General features: G+C 45.1%; 3 protein-coding genes and 1 pseudogene across 5 annotated transcripts; 2 read left to right on the top strand and 2 right to left on the bottom strand.

The window, feature by feature from the left end:
* Positions 1 to 30: 30 nt before the first annotated feature.
* siah2l (seven in absentia homolog 2 (Drosophila)-like) lies at positions 31 to 8,315 on the bottom strand. The gene is made up of 3 exons (XM_057055267.1): positions 7,794 to 8,315; positions 3,052 to 3,231; positions 31 to 2,922 (listed from the first exon to the last, which is right to left on the bottom strand). The coding sequence occupies exons 1-3, from the start codon at positions 8,205 to 8,207 to the stop codon at positions 2,551 to 2,553; spliced, it is 966 nt and encodes a 321-aa protein (XP_056911247.1). The 5' UTR covers positions 8,208 to 8,315; the 3' UTR covers positions 31 to 2,550.
* LOC130538041 (neuronal acetylcholine receptor subunit alpha-9-like) lies at positions 8,289 to 24,979 on the top strand. 3 transcript variants are annotated; one of them, XM_057055259.1, is made up of 8 exons: positions 8,289 to 8,441; positions 19,152 to 19,276; positions 21,596 to 21,741; positions 21,813 to 21,967; positions 22,052 to 22,112; positions 22,188 to 22,298; positions 22,363 to 22,648; positions 23,147 to 24,979. In XM_057055259.1, the coding sequence occupies exons 2-8, from the start codon at positions 19,228 to 19,230 to the stop codon at positions 23,878 to 23,880; spliced, it is 1,542 nt and encodes a 513-aa protein (XP_056911239.1). In that variant the 5' UTR covers positions 8,289 to 8,441; positions 19,152 to 19,227; the 3' UTR covers positions 23,881 to 24,979. The 3 variants fall into 3 exon arrangements, with proteins under 3 accessions (XP_056911239.1, XP_056911238.1, XP_056911240.1); XM_057055258.1 differs by having other exon boundaries at positions 22,052 to 22,298; XM_057055260.1 differs by lacking the exon at positions 8,289 to 8,441 and having other exon boundaries at positions 19,147 to 19,276; positions 21,631 to 21,741; positions 22,052 to 22,298.
* Positions 10,446 to 12,176, top strand: LOC130537731 (uncharacterized; annotated as a pseudogene).
* LOC130538044 (protein NYNRIN-like) lies at positions 12,718 to 14,886 on the bottom strand. Its single transcript, XM_057055265.1, has 2 exons — positions 12,926 to 14,886; positions 12,718 to 12,796 (listed from the first exon to the last, which is right to left on the bottom strand). The coding sequence occupies exon 1, from the start codon at positions 14,159 to 14,161 to the stop codon at positions 13,022 to 13,024; it is 1,140 nt and encodes a 379-aa protein (XP_056911245.1). The 5' UTR covers positions 14,162 to 14,886; the 3' UTR covers positions 12,718 to 12,796; positions 12,926 to 13,021.
* Positions 24,980 to 25,591: the final 612 nt, after the last annotated feature.

The raw sequence follows: 25,591 nt of genomic DNA, 5'->3' as shown, positions 1-25,591 counted from the left end.
GCCAAAATAACCAGCTACAATCAGACAATACCTTCTTAGAATCTGCATTTATTTTAAGACAGATAAATTTGACAGAGACATCTTATGGCAAGAAAAAAATCAGAAGAAATTTTATTTTAGCAATGACAGACCGGGAGCAGAACAAGAAATACAAATGTGCTGAATTTAAACATCTTTTTCAGTCGTCCTTTAACTTGAGGATAAAAGCAGGTGTAAATGTTAATTCTGTAGTTCTGTTATGACGTAACTGTTAAAATGTGAATTTTACACCTGAAAGCTATGTAGCGATGCCTGACTTCCTCTTAGCTAGCATATGAAGCTAACATTAGCTTCAAAATGGAGCCATATTGTATGTCAAGGATAAAAATGTTGGACAATCTTGAATGTCATTACTGCAAATGGAAATATTCCCTGGGGTTACCTGAGTGAGAGACCCGTTTGGCTGATAACTTATATTGGAATAATTTTTCAATATGTTTTAGAAACTAGATTTAATAAAGGCAACTTCCAAAAAAAATCCCTCCAAAACCATGTCAACTGGGCGGGTAGAGAACAGATTAAAATTTGTATTTTAAAACCAACTTAAAAGTTACATTCAGAAGATTTAGATTTAGAAGAAATTCCTAACCTATATACCGGTAATATGCCCTAAACATCTGGATCATGTTTCTTTGCTACTGTGTTAAACCAAAATTGGAGTCATCTCTTTAGCTCTACTCATCATTTAGAGCTTTTGGGAAAATAGTTTCTTTGTGATGTTACTTTTATTATTTTTGTATTTATACAGATGTGAGATTTCCTCAAACTACAGAAGAATCAGAACAAACAGCAGAACCATCTTAGAAAATATTTTGAAAAATGTCTTTACAGAACAAATGCAAACAAGACACACAGAGTAAATGCTCAGTTTCAGAAAATATTCTTCATTTACAGTATTTTCAATAATTCAGAAATAGTGGGTTGTAAAGTGGAAGTGATAATCAGAGTGCAGCATTTCATCTGCAAGTATTCTGCTTGGTTATTTTATTTTTCTAATTTCAACACCCCAATCTAACGTTAATATATATGAATGAACCATTTTATTTAAAATGTTAGTTGACATCTGTTTTCTATTGCAAATAACACATCCAGCCTTACGTCATTGGCTGTTTTTTCTGAACAATAACAGAAAAAAACAATATTTTATGAATTACTATTTTATAATGTATATTTTGTAAAAGAAATATACTACTGGTATTTGTTTCTTGTATAAAGGCCAATATATTTTATGGAGGGAGATTAGAGCCTCATAAGATTGTTTTTTTCCCTTCAGAAGTTTGAGTCTGTACCCTGAATAATAAGATCTTTGTTTCCTCAAAATTCTGAAGGAAAATGGTTCTTACATCAAGATATTTAAAAAAAGACAGATTCTTGGAATTTGCCACAAAAACGAAACTGCATGAAAAACATATTTTCCATTCCTCTTTCACGAATGGCACAAACCCGTCCCGACTGGGTGAGTCTTTATCCACCGTGGAGGAGGCACTACTGAGGTCTATGAGACAGTTACAGACTGTGGTCAGAGGTATCTGGCTGAGTCGCTACAAAAGTTTCAAGACAAGGAATGTGACAAGTTTACTCATTTTACCCACAATGCCACACACTAGTGGCAGAATAAAACACGATAATGTCCTAATTCAAACAAGCTGTCAGTATTTCAAACTCCCGAGTGTCGGTTCATGTGTTTCCCTGCAGGTCTGAAGTGAGTCGGCAACACGGATCCCAACGGGAGGACTCGGCGGTAAAAAAATAAGGCGTTGGCAGCTAGATGCGCTGCAGAAATAGCGATTGGAGGATTCCTCCACATTGCTGCTGAGATTACAGGATTGTGGATGAACTAGCCTCTGTCATCGACCTCCAACCTGCATGAGATCAGCCCACAGAAAAGTTTGCTGCTTCTATTGCAACCAGCAACCTTCTGCTTGACTTAAAAGGTTTCACCCCGCCAGCGTAGGAAGTTAGTTATTGGTTCACAGCTTTCCTGAGAGGTTTGTTCTGCCCAGATTTTCTGCAGATCCTGACTGAACCTGGAGGTTATGGCTGATGTGATGAGACTTTCGCTCCCTGAAGATCAGGTTCAGCTCCAGCACAACTGCAGGTCGAATCAAGCAAAAGTAACATTGAAAAATCTCACAAACCTTCAGTGGTGTTAGCAGGTCTGCAGGAACATTGTCCAGATGAGCACAAAGCTAATGTTAGCCAGGCAGCATCAGTGTCATCAGGGCCTCGGCAGCCATCTAAATTGGACTGAGCACCAGCAGAGGTCTGAACACCGAAGCAGTCAAGTTCAAGATCAGATCAAGCCTCCCTGGTTGCTGTGGTTGTCTCGACGGCTTTTGAGTTATGAATAGCTGCAGCGTGCAACATTGTGAAGTTATCGGTGATTCCATCAAGGCCAAATCCCATAATTCTGAGAACACACATCAGGTAAGCTCGAGAATTCTCAAATGTTTAAATTGGTTTGTGCTGTATCTCCTCCATGGTGTCAGTTTTCTGGGTCCTTATTGATCCTCAGCACATGGAGATGGTCACATTAATCCCCAAATTACCGTTGTCTGCGAACAGATGTGCGATGGAGGTGTCAAACACCAGACAGTCACTGTTCATGATGGCGGCCGCCACACCGTCATGGATGGAGCGTGGTGTGGCCTCCCAAGTGAGTCGCCGCCGGTTGCCGTTGAGCTCTAGCCGGTAGGCGAAGTTCTCGGCCTGCTTGCGAGTTCCGATGAGCAGCACGACAGCAAAGAACTGCTGGTGGCCCTCGTACTTTTCTTGCTTCTCTAAAACCAGCATGAAGTGGTGGTTGAAACAGGACTGCATCATAACCCAGTCCACGGCACCCGGCAGGCTGATGTCCGTCGCCAGGAAGACGATGTCCTCCCCCTGTGAAGAGAGGCGGAGCGCAGAGGAGACAAAAGCAGAAAAGGTGATATAATCAAGTCCATACGGAGACAGCAGAACATGCCAACTCCAGCACTGCAGATCATCCATGTGAGAAATTCTGGTGCCGACCTGCAGCGTAGTGATGGACTTGTGTGCATGCATCAGGTGTGGCATGACGGCCTCCAGCGAGCCATGCCATTTGCAGGTGGCACCGGGACATGGGCATGTGTACGGCCTGAACTCACAGACCTCCTCATGGTCGGGCTTCTCGCTGTGATGAAGGTTCAGCAGACAGCCGGCTGAGGAGTACTGCAGGGAGGACAGTCAGGACTATCAATCCAATCTGAGGTTTATGCAAAATAAATCTGAATTAAACCCCATAAAATCTAGGTTCTTCTTATCATTTTGCATTATGTCACATCAACAAGTAAAACATTCAGCAATAAATATAACTAGGTGCGTGTTACTATTCTGGTCTGGCGGTGAGTGGAGCGTTAACAACCTGCTGAAGCTGTGGTATAAATAACACACCAGTGTTTCCATTCCGATCAGATTATAATGCCCCGGCTGCAGGTTTCTCCTCAGATGAGCACGCTGAAGGTCAGAGTGATGGGATTTTCCCCCTCCTCCCTCCTCTCATCCCTCTTTCATCTTCAGCGCAGCATCCACAGATAGCCTGCAGCCATTTTGGTGTTGGGGGGGGGGGTGATGAATACGGCAAATGAGCTATGAAATCACTGAGACAACGAGAACAGAGGCAGGCGGCGGTGTTACTGATGCCGTTTGAACATGAAGGCGCAATTCTCTGCAGAGCCAAATCATCCATAAATATGAGCGGAGATGATGTTGATCAGGCCTCTTCATTTCCGCAGGGTGGCAAGAAGAGCCAAAACATCAAAACAAGCATAAAAAGGTTTTTTTTTGTGGTGCGTCAGTGTAGACGGCCTGAAATTTCAAACCTTTAAGCACAAGCTTAGTTAATGATGTCACCATGGCAACAACTGACAGTACAAATTACTTATCTACTGAAGAACAATGGATGGTGACCTGTTGATCTAGGTTGGTTTTATTTTTATTTTTATTTTTTTTATTCAAAGAAGGTGCTGACCCAGATTCTGTCAGTGGGACAGAATTCCAGACTGGACCACCGAGAATCCCACCTGCTCAGGCAGGACTGACAACCAGCACACCTGGCACAACCATGTGTCGGTGAAGGCAGGCAGATGCTGCTGCCGCCGGGGCATCGGTGTTGATCTCATTAAATATTCATCACCTGCAGGTCAGAACTGCAGGCTGCAAACCAATTAGACTGGAGCCGTTTTACCTTCAGAACAAACCGCAGCTCCTTGTCTGGGTTTTTGGTGAGAGCAGGAAAAGAACAATGATGTACACAATGGCAAATAAATGGAGAAAAACTGAAAGAGAATCGGTGATGCAAATGAAGAGTAAAGCAGCTCCAGCTGTCAATCAATGATTCAAACAGTAAAGTCTGAGCTCACCGATGCCATCACCTTTAATAAAGGGCAGTGAGGAGAAAAGAGAAGACATCCGAACAGTGTCTAAGAGCTGGATACACCTGAACTGAATAGCAGCACAGTGAATGAAACACTGCAGAGCCTCAGCCTGCAACAGCTCGATCGATACCAATCACGCTGAGAGGTCTGTGTGCACGCGTGTGCAAGCCGAGCGACACTTCAGCTGAGTGTTTTATTACTGGCAGGAAATCTGCCGACTGCTCAGTTTGCTCAAGATTGAATCAAATCCATTAAAGCCTGAAAGGCGGCTGACTGACCTCCATCATTGCTGAAAAGTGGCCAAAACACTGAAGACAGTGCCATCAGGGCTTATTTATGTTCCTCGTGATGCACAGATTCTTGGACTTAATCCAGGATTGAGACCTTTCTGTGTCTCCAAGTGTTTTCTCAGGTACTCCAGGAACAGCCACACGCATGCCAGATTAATTTCCGCTTCACACTCTTTGCACCCTTTCAGCTTTAGATTGACTTTAGGGGTCAAATTTCATCATACAACTATTAAAACAGGAAAACTAAATAATAAAACCATGAACGCTCTCATATTCACAGAACTGATATTATACCACGCCCCCACCAGGGGGCGCCAATAGCCCATATTCTTTCTTTGACAACATGTTGGCAGTTTGAATGAGAAAATGTTTTGCTGGTTGTGCATGTCGCTTGGTCATACTGCCAGCCGCGCTTCAAAATTAAATTAAAGTCTACATGCATTTAGACAGATAAACCAACAAATCCTCCTCTGAAGGACGAAACTGCAACCCCAAATCACTTCTTCACATTGTTACCATAATAATGTTTTCAGTCATTGACAAAAAAAAGTTGTTCTTTGGTCGAAGCTCCGTTCAGTCCAGGACTCACCTGGCTGCCCGACAGCGGTTTGGTGTGACCAACGGGTCGGCTGGCCTTGCCTTTCACCTCTGACCCCTGCTGCAGCTGTTCAGTGTTAGGGCTTAGCCCAGGAGTGCTAGAAGAACCGACGCTGTGTTGGCGATGCCAGCCCAGCAGGCAACGCCACTGAGCCAGCTCCCGGAGCAGAGGCAGACAGGAGGCTGGACACAGCATTGCACACACACTGCTGTCTCAGCATGCACACGCGCGGGCACACACACGCACACGCACACACACACTTTAATTAGTCCAAGCGACACCTAAGAGCTATCAAAACACAAGAGAAAGCTAAGCTACCTAAATGTTTCACACCCTTTATAAAAATAATCAAACTACTGAGTTCCTGAGTTATATAAACTCTTCAGGGATCCACTTTTGGTAGTTAAAGGTTAACACTTCTCCTCCCAGCTCTGGCCTCCAGATAGCCAGAGACCAGTCAAAAGCTTTTTAGACAGATGGAGGAGCGTCAGGCAGATCAAATGACAGATTAAAACAACTGGCTGCTGACTGAAGAGCCTCAGGTTTCTAGAGAAACACGTGAAAGTCAGATGTCTGAAACTAAACCTCAAAGTCACACGGAAGGCCAGCAAACTCAAAGAGAGACTAAGTGCCGTGATGTGAGGACAGTGTGGCACTACCTTCGAGTCTGCAGGAAATGATCTTTATAAAGAAATGATTACAAACACAATGGGATGTCAATCAACTATTAACATCTATGAAACAAATAGTACTTTACTAATAACTAAGAGTAATATAGTGGAGTTGAAATATCCCTCAATTCAATGAGTCAACCTGAACTTACCAATAACATCTTACTGGTTTGTTAGAAGAGCTAATAATCAATCAACCAGTCTCTCATTCTCTCGCTCTCTCACACACACACATACACACGTACCAGCCACAGACGCAGCAGAAATGCAGCTGAACCTCAGTTGCCCGTGCTCCCTCACTCTCTCCCCCACTGCAGCAGGAGAAAAACAACAGTTTTCTTCTGTGGTCAATGTAAAAATGGACAGACACTCAGAGCAGAAACGAGGAGCCACCAGACATCGATACACTCGCTCGACTGTGTGGCCGTCGTTTGGACTAAACAGCGCTCAATCCCACCCCACACACGCTGTCCGTCTCTTCAAGCACCAGAAATACATCCAGTCTCCGACGCCGCAACCCTCTCTCTACCTCACACGCACGCGTGCGCACGGTGGGGGCGGGGAGTAAGAAAGCAGAAAGAGAGGGAATAAAAAGGGACTATCAATCAGCAGAGAACCATTCCCCTCCTCTTCGTGTCTTTTTACACCCTACTAACAAACACATGTCACATGCAGTTTACACATGCATTACCTACATATACATGTGTGTGTGAGAAAATTAGTTGACAGATGCTGAGAATTTTTTTTAATCTTTCTGTTCTTCAAATAACCCTCCTAATCTTGTAATAGAATCGCACGTATGTGTGTGTGTGTGTTCTCACATTTCTTTAATCCAACATCATAAATAAAGCTGGCGGCCACATTCCCATGTCCTCCCAAAGAACTAAAAATATCACGATGCTGCTAACAGAGAAGCAGAGCCAGAGTGAACACCAGCAGAAGTTTAATCTGCTGCCACCTTAGATCATCTTCACAAAAAAAAAAAAAAAAAAAAAAAAAACAGCACCAAAAATAAAACCCCCTACTTGCATCAGACCACCAAAAGTACCTACAGCACAACTAATATGAGTTGAGGTGTATTTGGTGTTTTTCTCTTGTTAATACACTGCCTGACTTGCTGGAGTTTGTAATCATGCAGGTTTCGGTGTGATATTGGCATGGATACACAGACGTCAACCTGATTCAACAATCACCTTAGTTGAGCAGGTGTGGGAGGAGCAAGGTCGGTGTAGAGGTCATACAGGTGACAAATTTAGGCGACTGCAAATGGAAGATGTTGGTTACATGTGCAGACAATGAGAAGTCAAATGTACCTCAAGGAATTATCTTTCAAATGCTAAAATAAAGCTTGAAAACACAACAGAACCTCTGCCTGAGACCACAGGGGTCACAGCACGAAGCAGGATGGGGCCCCAGCTGGCCCTGCAGCCAGAACCAAGCAGGAAACCAAACCGGGGCTGCACAGGAGAGCGTTGCTTCGTATCAATCAGTCCTTCAGCTCAACAACAACGGTGTTAAATCCAGACCCAGTGCTTACTACAATCGGAACAGCAGACACAAGTACTGGTCCTTTCAAAAGACCTTGTAGGTAAACGGATTTGGATTTTCTTTGGGATGGGCATGATCAGCGAAGTCTGGTGCTGTCTGCACGGTTTGTTTTGGTGCTCCAGTGACGTCACCAGCGACCACCGGCACGCACCCCCCCTCCCCCTCAGCAGTTTCAGGATCAGGAAGTGAAGTTTCCACCGCGAGGTTAGTTTAAGTTGCGAGGGATAGGTGGACACTTCTGGTGTTTTACCTTGCAAGGGAACGGCAGTGTGGAGGCTACTTTCTCCATGGCCAGGTTCCGGATGCTCGGTGTGAGCGGGCCTCGGCAGGTCCGACAGCAGCTTAGCTTTTGGTGGCAGGAGTTGCAGATCAGGTGACCCGCCGGGCACTGCAGAATTGGTGGCAGGACGTAGTCGAAGCATACTGGGCACTCGAACAGTGCCGTGAGCTCGGGAGTCTGGCCGGGCAGACTAGCCGTGGTCAGGGACACGGCGGAGGAAGGCGCCGCTGACACCGACCCAGCCACCGAGCCAACGCTAGCGGCTGCAGCGGCCGCGGCGGCCACTGCCGCGGCAGCGCCACTTCCTCCTCCGTGCTTTCCTCCACTTGCTTTCCCCGTTCCGAGTCCTCCACCTCCGGCTCCCGCTGAGGATGGACGGCTCATAGCTTCCAGCTGCGGTCAGTTTGGGAAACTGCCGAGCGCACGGGAACGTCATCTAGCGGCTACTAGTGTGGGTTACTATCGGATGTCGCTTGTGGCTCCCAAAGACACAAGATGGCGGCTGAAGGGCGCCCAGCCAATCAGAGAGTAGAGATTTTCCACTACGTAAACATACATTCAAGTGATCCTCGAATTCTCAATGAACATCGGTATCTCCATCCGTTTTCTCAAAGCCTGGTACGTAGGGAAAATGTTTGTTTATATAATTTAACTCTAATTCTGTACTCAGCCATGTTTATCAAAGAAATATTATCCAAGGGGAACCCCTGCAAAGCGTTGTACAACAGAGTTCAAATGTATTTTGTTTTCTGTATAGATTCTATTAAATGACATTTATAATTGTATTGTTTTGTTACGTTTTTATTATTTTGTGAAATTTATCGCAACAATTCATTTATTTCCTGTCAAAGGGGACGTCTGAATCTTTTTGGCACGTTGGCCCTTCAGTCCTCCCTCGGCTCCTGTAGCTCCCCTGCTGTTTCCGAAACCACCCCTATACCCTACATAGTGCACTCAATAGTGTGGACGCCATTTTGAAATAGTGTCCGAAATTTTAGTGAGCATCGCTGTACGCTATGTACTGCACTCAATGTATTCCACAATGCACTGCGAAAAGTAGTGTACAAGCGAGCACCCTAACTCGGAAAATGTATCCCATCAGCCGTTACGGTATCACGTGACGGTATCACGCTGATTGGATACATTTTTTTAAACCGTAATTTCTACTTTACCGTTTGATATATGATTTTTTTTGGAAATGAGATTTTTTTTCAGTAGGGGTCCAATATGATCATCTTAAAATATTACAACATAAATGTGTAAAAAAAATCAATCAATCTTCACTGATCCCCCCGCCCCTCACTTAAAATTGTTCTTCGGAATCAGAATCTCAGTAAAAGAATATTTACAAAGATGAAAAGTAGCTCTGGATCCATTTTTTGATTAAAGAATTGCTTTATTAAATGTTTTCACTACAGTGGAATATGACTTGAGAATGTGGCATTACATCTTGGCTTGAAAATGTCAAGGGACACTAATTATTTTAGGTAATAAGTAATTATTATTGTATTATTATTGACATTAATATTTTATTGTATTATATAAAGTTAATTATCATGTAAAATATTGCATTTTCATAAAATGACCGCTGAATGTATTTCTCATGGGTTAAAATAATTAAATGGACCTGGCCCCTTTTCCCGGCTACCGGTTCGTAATTATTATGCGACACCATGACGTCACTTTACGTGCGCCGTAAATGACGCCGTTGTCCGAATACTAACTTTAAATTGAGTGCACTACGTAGTTCACTCAATCCATGTCCCACATGTAGTGAGTAGTGAATAGGGAACGAGTGTGTGGTTTCGGAAACAGGTTGTCATTGCTGGGGAGCGGAAGATTCAAAATGGCCATAAGGCAACTTTTTATTTATGTCTTCTGCAGGACTTGTTGGGGAAATAAATCAATAAAAAAAGGAAGACCACATGGGTTGCAGTTGCTTTGTTTAAGATTTCAATAATTGAATTTTTTTTTGATGAAACAAGATAAGAATAAAATGTAAACCAAGAATTATTTTTCAAATTGGCTTTTTTCGGACTCCATCCCCCTGGAGTTCAGTTTTCTGATATGTCCTTCAGCTATGAACACATTTGGGAGCCGCGGCTTGTCTTTTGGGGACAAATAGAGGAAAAATGTCGAAGCAGAAATAAAGCTACATTAAGGAGCAATACTTGTGACAAAAAATTAATATACAATTCCATATTTTAGGAGATACATTTTGTGCCTTCCAAATAATAAAAACGTGGCGGACACAAAGGGGTGTATCTCACACCCAGGTGATGCATGGGGTGATGGGCGTGGTTAGCCCTTGATTTGATGCAAGACATCCAAACCATCTGTTCTGTCCAAGTCATTCTTCGTCCGGCCACATTGGTGACCCCGTTTTGAACATGTTTGAGGCAGCAGACGAAGGTATCTCCTCTTCGGCCATGTCGCCCCGACACACGCAGCCAGCCAGCTAGCTTCACCGCGTCCGTGAAGCTGCCCGACTTCTGGCAGAGCGACCCGGCTCCGTGGTTCCAGCATGTCGAAGCGCTGTTCCACCTGCGAGGAGTCATCGAGGACGACTCCAGATATTATTTGGTGGTCGCGGCTCTGGACCAGCAATTCACTCACCGCGTCATGCGGCAAGTACACAGCGATCAAAGAGCTCCTGCTCCGGAGGTACAGTCAGTCCGCCGCGGAAAGGGATAAACTGCTTTCCCTGCCGGGTTTGGGCGATGGTTCAGCGGGGGACCTTATGGACAGCATGCTGTCGTTGCTGGGCTCAGACAAGGGCAGGTTCCTTTTCCCGCACATTTTCCTGTGCCAACTTCCACATCCGGTCCGGGCGGCCTTGGCGAACTCCCCGAGTTTGGCTGCAGGTGATTTTCGTGGTTTGGCTGAGGAAGCGGATCGTGTGCTGCTGACTGCTAGGAGGACCTCCGTGCAGAGCGTGTTGGTGGATTCCCGGTAGCTGGTACCAGATAACACTGACCAGGCGATGGTGGCTGGAGTTTCCTCCCGGAGGAGGAAGTGTGACGGGGGGGACCTGGGCCGCTGGCACATGCCAGTTTTGCTGTGGCGGGCAATGTTTTTCAGCGATTGCTTGGTGATTTTCTGTGGCTTACTACGCCCGTGTTTTCCACGGCCGTCACGAAGTGGTCACGGGTGGAGCGCGGTCCGCCTGTTTTTGCACGCGAACGGCGACTCGACGCTGTGAAGTTTGTGACGGCTAAGGAGGAATTCGCCACAATGGAGCGTTTGGGGATTGTGCGGCGCTCTAACAGCCCATGGGCCTCTCCACTCCATATGGTGCCCAAGGCGGATGGCACTTGGCGGCCATGTGGCAATTTTCATCGTCTTAACAACATCACAGCCCATGACCGTTACCCCATTCTGCACATACAGGATTTTTATGTTCGCTTGGCAGGCAGTACCGTTTTCTCCAAAGTAGACTTGGTGCGTGGCTATCATCAAGTTCCGGTGCATGCTGAGGATGTGCCCAAGACTGCGGTGATTACCCCATTTGGGCTTTTTGAGTTCCTGCGCATGCCCTTTGGCCTGAAGGGGAGCGCATACCTTTCAGCGGCTGATGGACTCGGTATTACGTGACCTCACCCTTGTGTTCAAGCACCTGACACGCCTTGGGCAGGTTTTTCAGTGACTGGCAGATCATGGCCTGATCGTAAACCCAGCGAAATGCCAGTTTGGTTTGGTCTGTCGGAGCCTTGGTCTGCGCGTCAGCAGCGTCACCTGCAGTGTCAGAGTTCACGACTGACATTCGGCACGTAGCTGGAAAAGCTAACCCGGTGGCCGATTGTCTGTCGTGGGTGCTGATTTGTCCTGTGCACTTAGGGCTGGATTTCTCTGCCATGGCGGCCGACCAGTCTGGGGACCCAGAGATACGAGCTCTTGAGTCCACCGGTACAGGCTTGAAGCTGGAGGAAGCTGTAGTACAGGATGGTGGTCCTACCCTTTGTGACGTTTCCACCGGTCGTCCCCGACCTGTGGTCCTGATGGCCTGGCGCCGCAGGGTCTTTGATATGGTCCATTCCATCTCACACCCTGGGGTCCGCGCATTAGTGAAACTGGTGAGTGCTAAGTTTGTCTGGCCTGGCCTTCGCAAAGAGGTCAGGGAATGGGCAGCAGCCTGTGTAGCATGTCAGTGTGCTAAGGTTCACTAGCACACCATGGCACTCCTTGAACCATTCGCGATTCCAGCCAGACGGTTTGACCACGTGCATGTGGACCTGGTGGGACCCTTACCTCCATCCCACTCATCTCCTCACTATGGTGGATCGGACCACCAAGTGGCCGGAGGTGGTCCCTCTTTCCTCCACGACATTAGCAGACGTGAGGATGAAGTTTTGATCACCCGCGCTGTTCGTTCACTAGACTCAGAGTAACCACGCAAACAACTGGAGTCCTTTGCAAAGGGGGAGCCGAGCAGCAGTTCAAGCTTCCTCTGTCAACTCCGTCCGTCTGCTGCTCGCTCACTCTTTTATTGGTGCAAACAGAATGGGTGTCTAAACAGGATCTCATAATTCATTGTCTTCTGACATCTTTACAAACTTCTCTAATCCTGACCAACAGGATACGTCTGAGTGCTGAGCTTGATAGTAAGCAGCTTCAGCACTTTTACGACACTCTCATGTTCTTCCTTCCTATCAACATTCCTCAAACACTCAAAGTCTACATACAATAGCATTTAAAGATAATACTAATAACAACAATAACAATAATCCTTCTCACATTTCCTCCTGTTTATCGTTAAATGCGTCTAGATTCTCATCATCAGTATTACATCTTTACATTTTCATGAAATTTCAATGCATTACGTCATTTTCCTAGAAACACATTTCTTACATTCAGAATTCAACATGTATACAGCTTAAGACATCTTGAACATTTCTTTTACACTCTTGTATTACATTGATCCATTCTTCTTCCGATTCCTCTTCATCGTCGTCCAGTAGAGATTGTTCTTCCACCTGCAGCAAAGTACTAGTAACAACTGATCCCACGAGCCGGCCAATGCAACCCCGGACAAGAGGTACTCCTCCCTCCTGTCGGAAGTTCCAAAGGCCAAAACTCACGAGTCCTGCCGTCACAGCACTCACCACAATTAGGAAGAACAACTTCATTTCCTTTTAGAGCCTCTTCACAGGTTCCGACGGGGTTCAGCCGTTGCTGGACCTATACAGGCCGTCAGCCGTTTACGGAGAGTCCGCCACTGCTCCCTCGCCTTCACCTGGAAGAATTTTCTGTTTCTTACAATGGGAAAGGTGTATCCACGACAGTTTCCCGTCCACTCGAACTGCAGTCTTTGTGGTCAGCTGTACTTGATAAGGACCTTCCCATCTAGGCGTGTTCCACCTCTTCCGCACAAACTTCTTCACCCACACGTAGTCGCCCGGTTGAATGGGTTCCTGGGGGGTGGAATCTGTGGAAGACACAGGACTAGGCAGAACATTTACTGTATTCACACATCGGTTAAGTAACACTTTTTTCAGATAATCTGCTATTGTTTCCTCAACATGTTCTAACTCATTTGTTGTTGCAAAGTATGGTAGGCAATAAGGCCGCCCATATAATGCTTCAAAGGGTGTGATGCCTGTTTTCTTGTGTGGTGTTATGTGCATCCATAATTTCACCAGGTCGAGACAAAACATCCAGTTCTTTCCTGTCTCGTCCATACATTTCTTCAGTCTGTTCTTAATAGTACCGTTGACTCTTTCAACCAACCCTGCACTCTGAGGGTGGTATGCGCAGTGATTCTTCAAATCAATGCCCAAAGTTACTCCTACAGTTTTCACTATCTCATTTACAAAATGGCTTCCATTGTCGCTCCAGATGACCTTCGGGATGCCAAACCTGGGAATGATTTCTCTACATAGGACTTTTGCTACTGTCAGTGCATCTGCTTTTGCCGTGGGGAAAATTTCCACCCACCTAGTAAATCCATCTAACACTACTAGACAATATTGTTTACCTTCACATGGTGTTAGCTGAATAAAATCTAGAAAAACTGTGTGAAATGGATGATTTGGCAATGGTGTAGTGCCTGCAGGGGCCTTAAGGGCTCCCTGTGGGCTGTGTTTTACACAAATAACACATTGTGAACAAAAATTTTTTAAGTAGGTATGAAATCCTATAGTGTAATAATGTTCATTAACCATCTGTACCATCCCTCCTGTTGAGACATGGCATGGCCCATGGCTCACTAATGCTGCCCATTTATGCATATTCCGGGGAAGGATTGGCTTGTTTCCTATGGTTAATAGTCCTTTATCATCCAGTTTGGCTCCTCGCTTCTTCCACGTGGCCTTTTCCTTTTCTGGAGCACTTTGTTGCATTTCTTTTAGAATATCATTATCTGCAGGTTCTAAGGTAAATGATTCCTCACCATTATCAAGAAGTGTGTTGTTATTTGCTGCAGCCTTTGCGGCTCTGTCAGCAAAGGCATTGCCTGTGAGACTGCGTCTGTGTTGTTAGTGTGTGCAGTGCATTTACATACAGCTATTTTACGTGGCTGCTGTATTGCAGCTAATAACTTTCTTAACAGTTCTGCATGCATGACCGGTTTGCCCGTCGAAGTTTTCATCCCTCTTAAATTCCATTGTTGAGCAAACACAAACAACGTGGAAAATGCATATTGACTATCTGTGTATATGGTAACATCTTGTCCTTTGCTTAATTCACAAGCACGTGTGAGTGCGACGAGTTCTGCAGCTTGAGCAGAATAGGAGGAGGGAAGTGATTTCGCCTCCACCACCTCGGTTGCTGTGACTACTGCATAGGCAGTTCTAGTGTGTCCACAGTCATCCTTTCTCGATGATCCATCCACAAAGAGTATCCGTCCTGTAGTCAACGCGACATCACTAAGATCTGGTCGCGGCAGGACCTTGGTGGAGACCTCATCCAGGCAGTTGTGCTGGTGTCCCTCTTCTGCGGTGGGTAGCAGCGTTGCTGGGTTTAAGGTCGTACAGCGTCGAATCGTCAGATTCGGCTGAGACAGCAACACTGCCATGCAGGAAAGATGACGTGCGGGCGACAGGAATGCTATCTTACTTTGTAGCAGCAGTATTGACACTGCATGTGGTAATTTCTGTACTGGGCTCCCGATAGAGAGGGGCCCAAAAAAGGATTAGTGTTTAAAGCAAGGGGGGCTATAGCTCCGGGCGGGTCCAATGGGACCGCCTGAGGAGGAGCTAGTGGAACAGGAGGTGGAGGAACATACGGGGGAGGCACATTTATCAATTGACTCCTGCATCCTGTTTCGTTGTCCTCCGCCCTCACGTACGCACTCAGCGATGGGTATAAGGAGTTCTCATTTTTCTCTTCTTTCTCTCTTTTCCGTTTCTCTTCTATATTTTGATTCAGTGAGCCAGAGGTGACATTGTGTCAACCCCACATTTACTTTTGGATGTTTCTTTCCATATTCTATTAAATCTTCTTTTAATTTTATAATATTGCCTGGCCTGTCTAAGTTACCATCCCAGTTGAACTTAGTCATCCACAGCTGCACATATGAGCATGAACCTGGATATTTGTCTTCCATGTGTTTACATGATGCTGGGATTTCGAATTCAGCACCTTTTGTGGAATGTTGGTTGCCCATGTTTGCACTTTATTTATCAGTTTTTATGTATTTGAATGGAGACGCCTGATCTCCCGACTGAACAACCCTCAATCCCTACAGGATATCTAGTTCAGTCCCTCCGCCGTGGCCTTATAACCCCTCTTTTTTAATCAGGAGAGTATACACCAAGCTTCTACCTCCGAGGAGGCGGGTGTATCTTGCCTCTGCTTCTCTCCTGATGGCCAGGCAGGTAATACCGCGGTATATTCCGTGTAGCGCTTTTCGTGTCTTATACTCACTCCGTTGTTTCTATGGTTTCTCTCTGAGTTGTTTTGGTGCCTTCTTCCCGTCACTGGAGATGGTCGCCCTGGGAGGGACGAAGACCGGCCTTCCGTCAACTCGTGATGAAAGGTCTTTCGATTCGGACGTCTTTTTGACTCCGGCTGCGCAGACTTCGGCGTTCGGTCGTCCCACGGCGCTCCTCTCCAGGTCTTGGGATCCGGCTCGAAGGACCAAATTTTGTGAGGATGAAGTTTTGATCACCCGCGCTGTTCGTTCACTAGACTCAGAGTAACCACGCAAACAACTGGAGTCCTTTGCAAAGGGGGAGCCGAGCAGCAGTTCAAGCTTCCTCTGTCAACTCCGTCCGTCTGCTGCTCGCTCACCTCTTTTATTGGTGCAAACAGAATGGGTGTCTAAACAGGATCTCATAATTCATTGTCTTCTGACATCTTTACAAACTTCTCTAATCCTGACCAACAGGATACGTCTGAGTGCTGAGCTTGATAGTAAGCAGCTTCAGCACTTTTACGACACTCTCATGTTCTTCCTTTCCTATCAACATTCCTCAAACACTCAAAGTCTACATACAATAGCATTTAAAGATAATACTAATAACAACAATAACAATAATCCTTCTCACAGACGTCGCTCGAGCATTTCTTTCTGCTTGGGTCGCACGTTTCGGCTCCCCTTCCGACATTACTTCTGACAGGGGGCCTCTGAACCTTGTCTCGGAACTCTGGTCATCTATGGCTAGATCATTGGGCACACAGGTTCACTGTACCACCGCGTACCATCCTCAGGCTAACGGGCTACGTGAACGCTTTTACCGTTCACTCAAGGCTGCATTGTGTGCCACGCTTTCGGATGACAGCTGGGTGGATCGTTTACCTTGGGTGATGCTCAGTTTGCGTTCAGCTCCTAAAGAGGATTTGGATGCTTCGCCTGCGGAATTGGTCTTGGGACAACCACTTCGTGTTCCAGGGGAATTTCTGCCGGAAAGTGCGCCTCCTTGTAACTTTCCTGCCAGAAGTTCCTTTTCGGCTGGGCCGCTCTCTGTCTCCATCCCCCGTGCTCCACTGTTTTCCGCAGTCGTTTGTACCGACGGACTTGGCAACGGCTCGCTTTGTTTTCGTACAACATGACGCCCACCGGTCACCCCTTCACCATCCGTACGACGGCCCATTCCAGGTGCTCAAGACGGGGGCGAAGAGTTTCGTGCTCGATATGGGTGGTCAGTCGGAGCGGATCACATTGAATAGGCTGAAGCCTGCGTATTTGCTGGTTGGGCAGGATGTGTTGCTGGCTCAGGTCGCCCGTCAGGGCCGTCCTCCTAAGGTCCAGAATGTCTTATCTGATCATCTTTGTTCTAATTTACAGCCTGCTGTGTACTTTGTTTCTCCTGCCTGCGACTCATCTGCGTTCCCAGAAGAGGGCCGCCGCTGCCGCCGTTATGGCAGACTGATTAAACCCCGTCAGGGACTGATATGTAAAATCTTTAGTTTATTTTCTTTTTCCTCTCTCTGCTGTTTCCCTTCTTGGTGTTTGGGGGGGGGTGGACACATAGGGGTGTATCTTTGATTTGATGCACTGTTCAACGTGCCATTTAGTGTTGTCCGGAGGAGGCAGAATAAAGACGTCCAAACCATCTGCTCTGTCCGAGTCGTTCCTCGTCCTGCCACAACGTCAATTAACGTAAACAATGAATAACGGCATTTTAGGATTAATGATAAATTTTACTGCAGATTTACATGAATAAATGCAGAATTAAAGTTTATGTAAAGTAATTGAAACCGACACCGTATCTGCGGTGAATAAATTGTAACCACATTTCTGATATGGCGCCCTCTAGTGGATGTTTGGTTGAACTTTTTTATAATACCGGTAGGTGTCTATTTTTTCCCCCCCGATTTTACTCAAGTTGGAAATCCAATCAGCTTTATTTTTATTTTTTACAGTCATCTCTGCTTTTTATTGAATTTGTCCATTCCTGGATTTGAAATCTGTTTTGTATTTCCAAACTGGAAACCAAAATGATCAGCTACAATATAATTTTATTTATTTCATTGCTCACTTTTATTGCCACTGACCATTTATCTTAACTGCTTTGGACATGATGTATCATCTCATAGATGCAACTGACACTTCTGCATTCATTCCTTGACCACGCCACTGTCAAAACTAAAAAGCATTTATAAATGTATTTTTTTTTGGTTTTGGGGTGAAGTTCTTTGAAAAATAGACTACCGGTAATTTGTTTTCTGTTGTTTAGAGCAGTTTAGATTCAACCTTCAAGCTGCCTGAGAGCCTCTGATATTAATTGTCAAGAGGACTTAAAGCAGATCCTGACAACAGTGTCCCAGTTCAATTAACCTGAAGAATCCATTAATTTCATTTAACAAAGCTGGAAAAAAAAGACCAAAACATCAGGGGAGTCTGAAGAATCTATGCCAATCACATCAGTTCAGGTTTTTGTCACTTCTTTGTTCAGTTTTTTTTCCTCCGGTAAAACTTGATGACACAGACGTTAATTCAAGGTTTCAACGATCCAACTTCTTCTATTCTGTGCCTGTTTAAAACAGTTGAGGCAAACCACAAACTGGCTTTGGGAGCAGCTATTGTGGCTCCTGTCAGTCACGATGGGCTGTAACTATGTGTTTCAGCATGATTTAATGAGTGTGAAAATTCTTTTAATTCTCTTCATCGCAATTTTTTATTTCTTAGATCCTTTCTCATGAGCATATTTTTCCTTTAATGTGATACCCTTTAACTTCCTTCAGCCTGAACACTCAGTTAAAGTTGTTTTTTTCTCATCGTCAGTAATTATATAAATATAAGTTATATAATATAAATGGTTTTGCCTATTTTCACTTCATCGCCACAGTGACTATCAGCCAATTTACTCTACTGCTAATCCGTTAATCTCCTCTTAAATGACCTCAGGCCACTTTTCAAACTTTGTTTCATCATTTAATAATGTGACTCTGAACAGCTGTCTGTGTGTTTGGTGTTGACCTTTGACCTTAAAGCTGTTCTCAGGGGCTTTGAGCTCATTTACGGGACTGTGGGTGCTGATGAGACTCATTCAGCCACATTTAAGTAAAGAAACATTTATGAAAATAGTAATTAGCTGCCTGGTTCTTCTGTGTACAGCCAGAATTAAGAACCTTATATGTATTTAATTAAACATGTTATCTGTAAATAATGCCTCAGATCACAAATATGAGGTTTAACTGCGTCTGTTAATCTTTAGCAAATTTTTGCAACCTTTTTACAGTAAGTAAAGAATCCAACAAGTCTCATTTCTTCTTATTATCCTCTTTTATCATAACTTTTCCAGCATTGACAAAAAGTTTGTATTTTACGTCCAGCCTGGGTGGGACACTAACGGCCCCTCACACAGGAGGGGCCACCACAGCTCTCTCTCTCTTCTGTTCTCTCCCTCTCTTTTCCTCTCTCTCCATATCCTTCTCTCTTCACAGCATTTGCCTGTTGGCGGTCCGTCAGAAGCGTGAGCGTATTGATCGGTATTGATCGAATCAGAGAGGAGGGAGCGGAATGAAGCCTCTACACAGCGGCTCGCTCCTGCTGCTGCTCTTCCTCCCAGGTGAGAACCTCCTTATCTCCAAGACAGATGTCATTAAGAATAAAACATCCCTGAATGAGCTGAACTGACTGATAATGCAACAGCGTGGTTCTAAAGCTGCAATGGCTTTGCTGCTTCAGGATTCTTTGATGTGAGAATGTGTTCTCCACCGCGCTGTTTTGAGGGCCACTGAGGAAGTTCCAGTGGCAGTTTAGGGACTTTTTAGTCAGTTCTTGGCTCTAGAAAAGGTTCTTGGGAGTTGTTTTTGGTGCTTTCTGGTCCTTAAAAAGGTCTAATAGATGTTGGATGGTTCTAAGAAGTTCTTCTAGGTAGTGACCCATTCTCAACTTTCCCATTTAAACACACTGAAGAAGTTAAAGAAAAGATGAAATGATTAATTTTCTGAATGGTAAATGTTCATCTGAAGGTTCCAGTGATCACAGCTGAGGTTTGGAAAGTCTTCAAGGTTCTCTTGCTTGTCCAACTCAATCCATCCCTCACCGAGGAGAGTCAAGGATGCATCCAAATTTGTTTAAGGAATTTCTATGACTGATAACATGGGTCTGCTGTAACATGTTTCTTGTCAAATATGGAGGATTTTTTAAAGGATGGTGTTCTTCATCAGTTGCATGAGAAACACTAAATAAGGTCACATGATCTAGAAGAATGGGGATGAGATCCACCTCTAGGACCAGGAACATGCAGGCTGGCTGAAGACACTGAATGTGTCCTCAGGTTGTGTATACAGTGTCAGAACTAATGTAAATTTTAGAGGAAATGAATGTGTTGGACACAGAAACAGACCTGCTGTGAGCAGAGTACTTTTATCTGAACCTTTTCTTTGCAACTGTGGGAGCTGCTTTCAGAAACAGGCTCCTGCTTCCATTAAAGTGATTCATTCACTGGGTCCTTTCACCAAAGGCATCATCCTTTAAGGGGACGATTGCAGATGGCCACAGCTTCACCTCCACATGTCCATGTATGTACAAAGGATGTTAAAGATCAGCGGTTGCAGCTTGATAAATGATTTCCTTTCTATCTGAAGGTCGTTGAACAAACTCACTTCCTTCTATGAGCAAGGCATGTGTGATTCGGACTCTAATGGGCATAAAGCAGAACATCGGGCCCAGCCGAAAAGGAACCACAAATCTCTTTGTTCCATCTTTAAAACATGTCCAGATCATCATCTGTCCTCCCACTTTGTGTCTTTAGCTTCAGCAACACATTTCCCCACTGTTTGGCTCAGACAAACCATCTGAGGTGTCTCCACAAGGTCCCGTTCAAGTGTTTGACAGCAGTTCGAATCCAAACAGCCGGAATGAATTTGAAGCATCAGGGCAGCTAGAAATAAAGGTAGATAAATGGTAAATAACTCACTCTACACCAGCTTTTATTGGCTGGTGTATTTACAATTTCTCATTGCGACGATGAGGCGCAAACACCTTATAAATTATCTTAAATAGAAGTAGAAAGATCAGCTGGTCTGCTGTGGGTCCATCATCCTCCATATTAATTAGTCTGCTGACTCAGATTGATGTGGCCAATCCTGAGGAGATTATTAGGTTAATTAAAGAGGGTGTGTGTGTGTGTGTGTGTGTGTGTGTGTGTGTGGTGTGTGTGTGTGTGTGTGTGTGTGTGTGTGTGTGTGTGTGTGTGTGTGCGAGAGAAGGAGACCATGAGAGAATAATGTAGGTGATTTAAATGAGGATTAAAGGTCTACACGTGAACCCAAACGTCACCATTTCTGGACAGAACTGTCAGCTAAGATTAAAAAGGAGATTAAAGGAGCTGGAAACACGGAGAGATCAAATCTGACTCTGGATTAACGTCTGGCAGTGAAAATATTTATAGAAGAGCAAATGTCTGGTTAATGTGAGTCCTTCTTCAGAGGTGCCGTTTATCTTTAGGTGAGCTTTTATTTATTCATCTGCTGTGATGAGACTGAAATGGACCTTTGTTCAGCTCCTCAGGTGGGATTGTGGGTAAACCCAGTGCAGGACATTGGATGGTCTAAGAGGAACAACATGCTGTAAGAATGCTAATAAATGCTCTAATGGTGGTGCTGTACAGACGGACGGTGCCAACAACAGTTTTCTTCAGCGACTGTTCATAGAAGACGTTGTGTTGCTGGACTGTGCGCTGCGCTAATGTTAGCATGACACTTTGCGTGAGCTTTGAGTGGCCTCAGGACAACGTCCTCTCAGCTTCTCACTGAGCTCAAAGAAAGACTAGTATTATTATCAAACATAATAGAGTTTAAAAAAAAAACAGAGATTCTCCTGACGAGGAATACTTTCTAAGGAAGGCTTCCTGCTCAGCACTAACATTCCTTCTGCCTAGTGTACTTTGCTGCTCATGGTCGCTTTGCTCAGAAGCTGATGACTGACCTGTTCTCCAACTACACCAACGCCCTGCGGCCAGTGGAGGACACGGATCACATCATCAATGTCACTCTGCAGATCACCCTCTCCCAGATCATCGACATGGTAACCATATCCTATCTGTTATGTTCCATGTTCCTGTCCACTCCGACACCATGTGTATGTCATCTCTCCAGGATGAGCGCAACCAGATCCTCACTACGTACCTGTGGGTCCGCCAGGTGTGGATGGACGCCTACCTCACCTGGAAGAAGGAGGATTACGACGGACTGGATACGATCCGGATCCCCAGCAGCTACGTTTGGAGGCCAGATATTGTCCTGTATAACAGGTGGCTTCATTAAGTTACTCAAGATTCATCTCCATCAATGTATGTCCCTGCAATCACATGATTTCTCCATCCACTCCACCACAGCGCCGATGACGAGTTCTCCAGCTCTATGGAGACCAATGTGGTTCTCCGTAATGATGGCCAGGTAATGTGGGATCAGCCTGCGATCACCAAAAGCTCCTGTTCCGTGGATGTGGCCCACTTCCCCTTTGACCTGCAGGAGTGTCATCTAACCTTTGGTTCCTGGACGCACAACGGCAACCAGATGGATCTGTTCAACGCTTTGGACAGTGCTGACCTCGCAGACTTTGTCCCCAACGTGGAGTGGGAGGTGAGTTGTTATCGCTGTTTGGAACGCTGCGGAAAATCAACTCACATTAGAGTCATTCTCTAAGGTTCTGGGAATGCCAGCCAAGAAGAACGTCATCCTGTATGGCTGCTGTTCAGATCCGTACCCAGATATCACATTCACCCTACACCTGAAAAGACGTGCCTCCTTCTACATCTTCAACCTCCTCATCCCCTGCATGATGATCTCTTTTCTGGCCCCTCTGGGATTCTACCTGCCAGCCGACTCGGGTGAGAAGGTCTCTCTGGGTGTGACGGTGCTGCTGGCCCTCACTGTGTTCCAGCTGCTGGTGGCGGAGAGCATGCCGCCGTCCGAGAGCGTCCCGCTCATAGGTGAGAGCAGATGCAGTTTGGCCGTTTATTTGCTAGAAAATATTGCAAAAATGGTGTTTATTTCCTAAACGTTAAGGCCTCATCAATGGTAGAAAATCTATAAAAGTCTGCCAACTTAACAACCTTCAGGAATCCTGTGATTCCAGCAAAGGTGACCTGGGACAGTGACCTGCACTGGTTCAGTGCAGCACATCTTCTTCTGCTTGTTCAGCTCAAGGCAGAAACTGTTCTCTCTGGTGCAATTCACAAGTTGGGGTTTCCTGTTCAGAGCTAAACTAAGGAAAATTCTGAAATAAAAGCTTGAAGCTAATCTTCTGAGCTTATCTTAGCAACAAACTATCACAGTAGTTTTAAGATATTTAACTCTCAGATCGCCTGAAGTCAAATGGAATACAGGTGAAAGTTGGTAAATGTGCTGTCTCCACCATCAGCCACATGTTCAGTATCTGAGCTCTCAGGATTCCATCTAAAGTATAATTTACTTTCTCATTCCAACAGGAAAGTACTACATCGCCACCATGACGATGGTCACTGCATCAACGGCACTTACTATCTTCATCATGAACATCCACCACTGTGGATCTGAGGCTCATCCCGTCCCGCCGTGGGCCGAACGTTTCATCCTCAACTACCTTGCTCGCATCTGCTTTGTCTACGAGGTTGGTGAGAACTGCATGGATGGGACCTCGTCCAGGCAGCCGTCCCAAATGGAGGCCGAGGTCTTGTCAGCCAGTGGGGTCAATGCCAAAGGAGCAAATTGGGATGTGAATGGGCAGGCGTTGGGAGGGAGGACGGACGAGGATGCAGCATCAAACACGGGCCAGGATGTGATCTCAGACAAGGACTTGAAGGAGGATCTGTTTGTGACCATCGACCACTCTGAGGAAGGAGCAGCGAAACCGTGTGAAGCTGGAAAGGAGGAGGCCACAAGTACCTTCAGAGGAGGAGAGAAGGAGCAGGCAGAGGAGAAGAAAGGCCCGGGAGGTCAAAGGGGAGGCAGAACCAGGGGCAGCAAGAGGGAGATCTTTGTGAAAGCCCAGTGTGTGTGCCAACACCAAGGCCTGTGCAGGAACATTGAGTACATCACCAGCTCATACCAGGACCAGCGAGCTGCACAGCTGCGCATCGGCGAGTGGAGGAAGGTTGCCAAAGTGATGGATCGCTTCTTCATGTGGCTCTTCTTCATCATGGTCTTCATCATGAGCATCCTCATTCTGGGTAAAGCCATCTGATTGGAGCGGGTGGCATCCATTAACACTTGGAGATGTCTGTTGAAGGGTGAACAGTGATCATTTTGGAGAGTGGAAATTGACTGTTTGCCTGTAGTTTCCCCACAAACAGCAGCATTAAGCAGTATAGTGAGAAAATTTCTGATTCTGTACATCTGATGTTAAAAGTTAGCCCTTCCACTTTGGCTCCTGACCTCTGACCCTACGCACGATTACTGGCTGATGTTTCGGGTTCACACAGGATCAATTTCAGTGCCTCATCTCGAACCAGATTCAAGAGGTCTTTGGTAGGAGAACTGGTTCCAGAGTAGCTCTGACACTTGGGGGTTGTATTGCCCATCAGCGTGGACTCGTTCATGTTGGTGCTTCTGGTTAAACATCAGCTGTTTGCAGCACATTTGAATAACAGATTTTTGGTGTGTTTTTTTTTTTTTTGCACTAAAATGCATGTGAGCTGTTTTTATATCATGTATCCCAATTAAAATTTAATCTGCTACTGAGACGATTCGAATGAGAGGACTTTTGTCTAAACCTGTCTTCAAACTTCAGACATCGAAATCATGTCACCCTCAAATCTGGATCGAGACATTTAGAAAACTTCCTGAAAAAAAGAAGGAAACGGGACACAAAAGGGACAAAAAATTTACCTTAAACAAGTTCATTCAGGGTACTTGAAGCAGGTCACGTGATCAGACGGACACGCTGACGTCACGTCTCGCGTTTAGGTTAAGAGACCTCTGGTGACAAAAAAGGATTTATTGCATGTTTAAAAATACAAACCATCCCACATCCCGTTTAAGTGAGATTTAAGAAATATGGGGAAAATAGGCGGTGAAGAGAAAGAAAATACAGCGGTTTTCTTTTAACATGAAGAACATAAAAAAAATAACTAAGCCTTTTGAACTGAAGGCAAAACGTCTTCAAAAGACAAGAAAACAGTCCAGTTGACACAGAAAACTACCTTGGATGAGAGAATAAGAATCTACACACACATAAAAAATGAGTATTTCCTTGATCTGTTATGTACTCTGTATGTACGGCTTCACGTTGTTAGCTTCATGAAAAGAAAGTGTTTTCCCAATAAATGATTTATCGAAACAGAGATATTTTGCTGTCTTTACTCATTCTGCTTGTAGTTAATAAAAATGACGCGAGGGGGAACTGTTGAACCAGGTTTTAGTGCTCCTTTGAAAAACAGTTGAGTGCTACGGAATAGAGGGAGAGGAGAGGAGAGGAGAGGAGAGGAGAGGAGAGGAGAGGAGAGGAGAGAGGAGAGGAGAGGAGAGGAGAGGAGAGGACAAAAGATGCTAAAATCATGTGCTGGTGGCTGGTTTATGTCCAGACAGAGCCTTAACTGGGCGTGCTGAGGCAACACTTCAGGAGCTGCACTTTTCACTTCCTTATACTGGACTTTAAATATGCTTAATTTTTATATTTACTTATGTATATTCTTATTTTACTGTGTTATTGTTATTTTGTCTGCACTGCATGCAACAAACACCAAGTCAAATTCCTTGTATGTGTAAAAACGTACTTAGCAATAAAGTTCTTCCTTATCCTTATTCTTATCCTTAAAAAGATTGGATCCACCTTCTCATTACATTGTAGATACATGCAGAAAACATAAAAACTATGAAGGAAGATATATGGAACTATGTTGCAAACAATACAGTATGAAATGACTTCATCTGTGGTGTTCATCTGAAAGGGATTT

The sequence above is a fragment of the Takifugu flavidus genome, chromosome 14, assembly GCF_003711565.1.
Source record: "Takifugu flavidus isolate HTHZ2018 chromosome 14, ASM371156v2, whole genome shotgun sequence".
Classification (NCBI taxonomy): domain Eukaryota; kingdom Metazoa; phylum Chordata; class Actinopteri; order Tetraodontiformes; family Tetraodontidae; genus Takifugu; species Takifugu flavidus.
Note: the sequence above shows the minus strand (reverse complement) of the source record. Positions and strands in the feature narration are given on the sequence as shown.

Coding starts and splice junctions, on each gene's coding strand:
- siah2l (XM_057055267.1), bottom strand. CDS start 8,207: ATGAGCCGTCCATCCTCAGCGGGAGCCGGAGGTGGAGGACTCGGAACG. Junction 3,232..7,793: donor CACTGCCGTTCCCTTGCAAG/GTAAAACACCAG, acceptor TCCTCCCTGCAG/TACTCCTCAGCCGGCTGTCT. Junction 2,923..3,051: donor AGTCCATCACTACGCTGCAG/GTCGGCACCAGA, acceptor CTCTCTTCACAG/GGGGAGGACATCGTCTTCCT.
- LOC130538044 (XM_057055265.1), bottom strand. CDS start 14,161: ATGCAACAAAGTGCTCCAGAAAAGGAAAAGGCCACGTGGAAGAAGCGA.
- LOC130538041 (XM_057055258.1), top strand. CDS start 19,228: ATGAAGCCTCTACACAGCGGCTCGCTCCTGCTGCTGCTCTTCCTCCCA. Junction 21,742..21,812: donor TCTCCCAGATCATCGACATG/GTAACCATATCC, acceptor TCATCTCTCCAG/GATGAGCGCAACCAGATCCT. Junction 22,649..23,146: donor CGAGAGCGTCCCGCTCATAG/GTGAGAGCAGAT, acceptor TCATTCCAACAG/GAAAGTACTACATCGCCACC.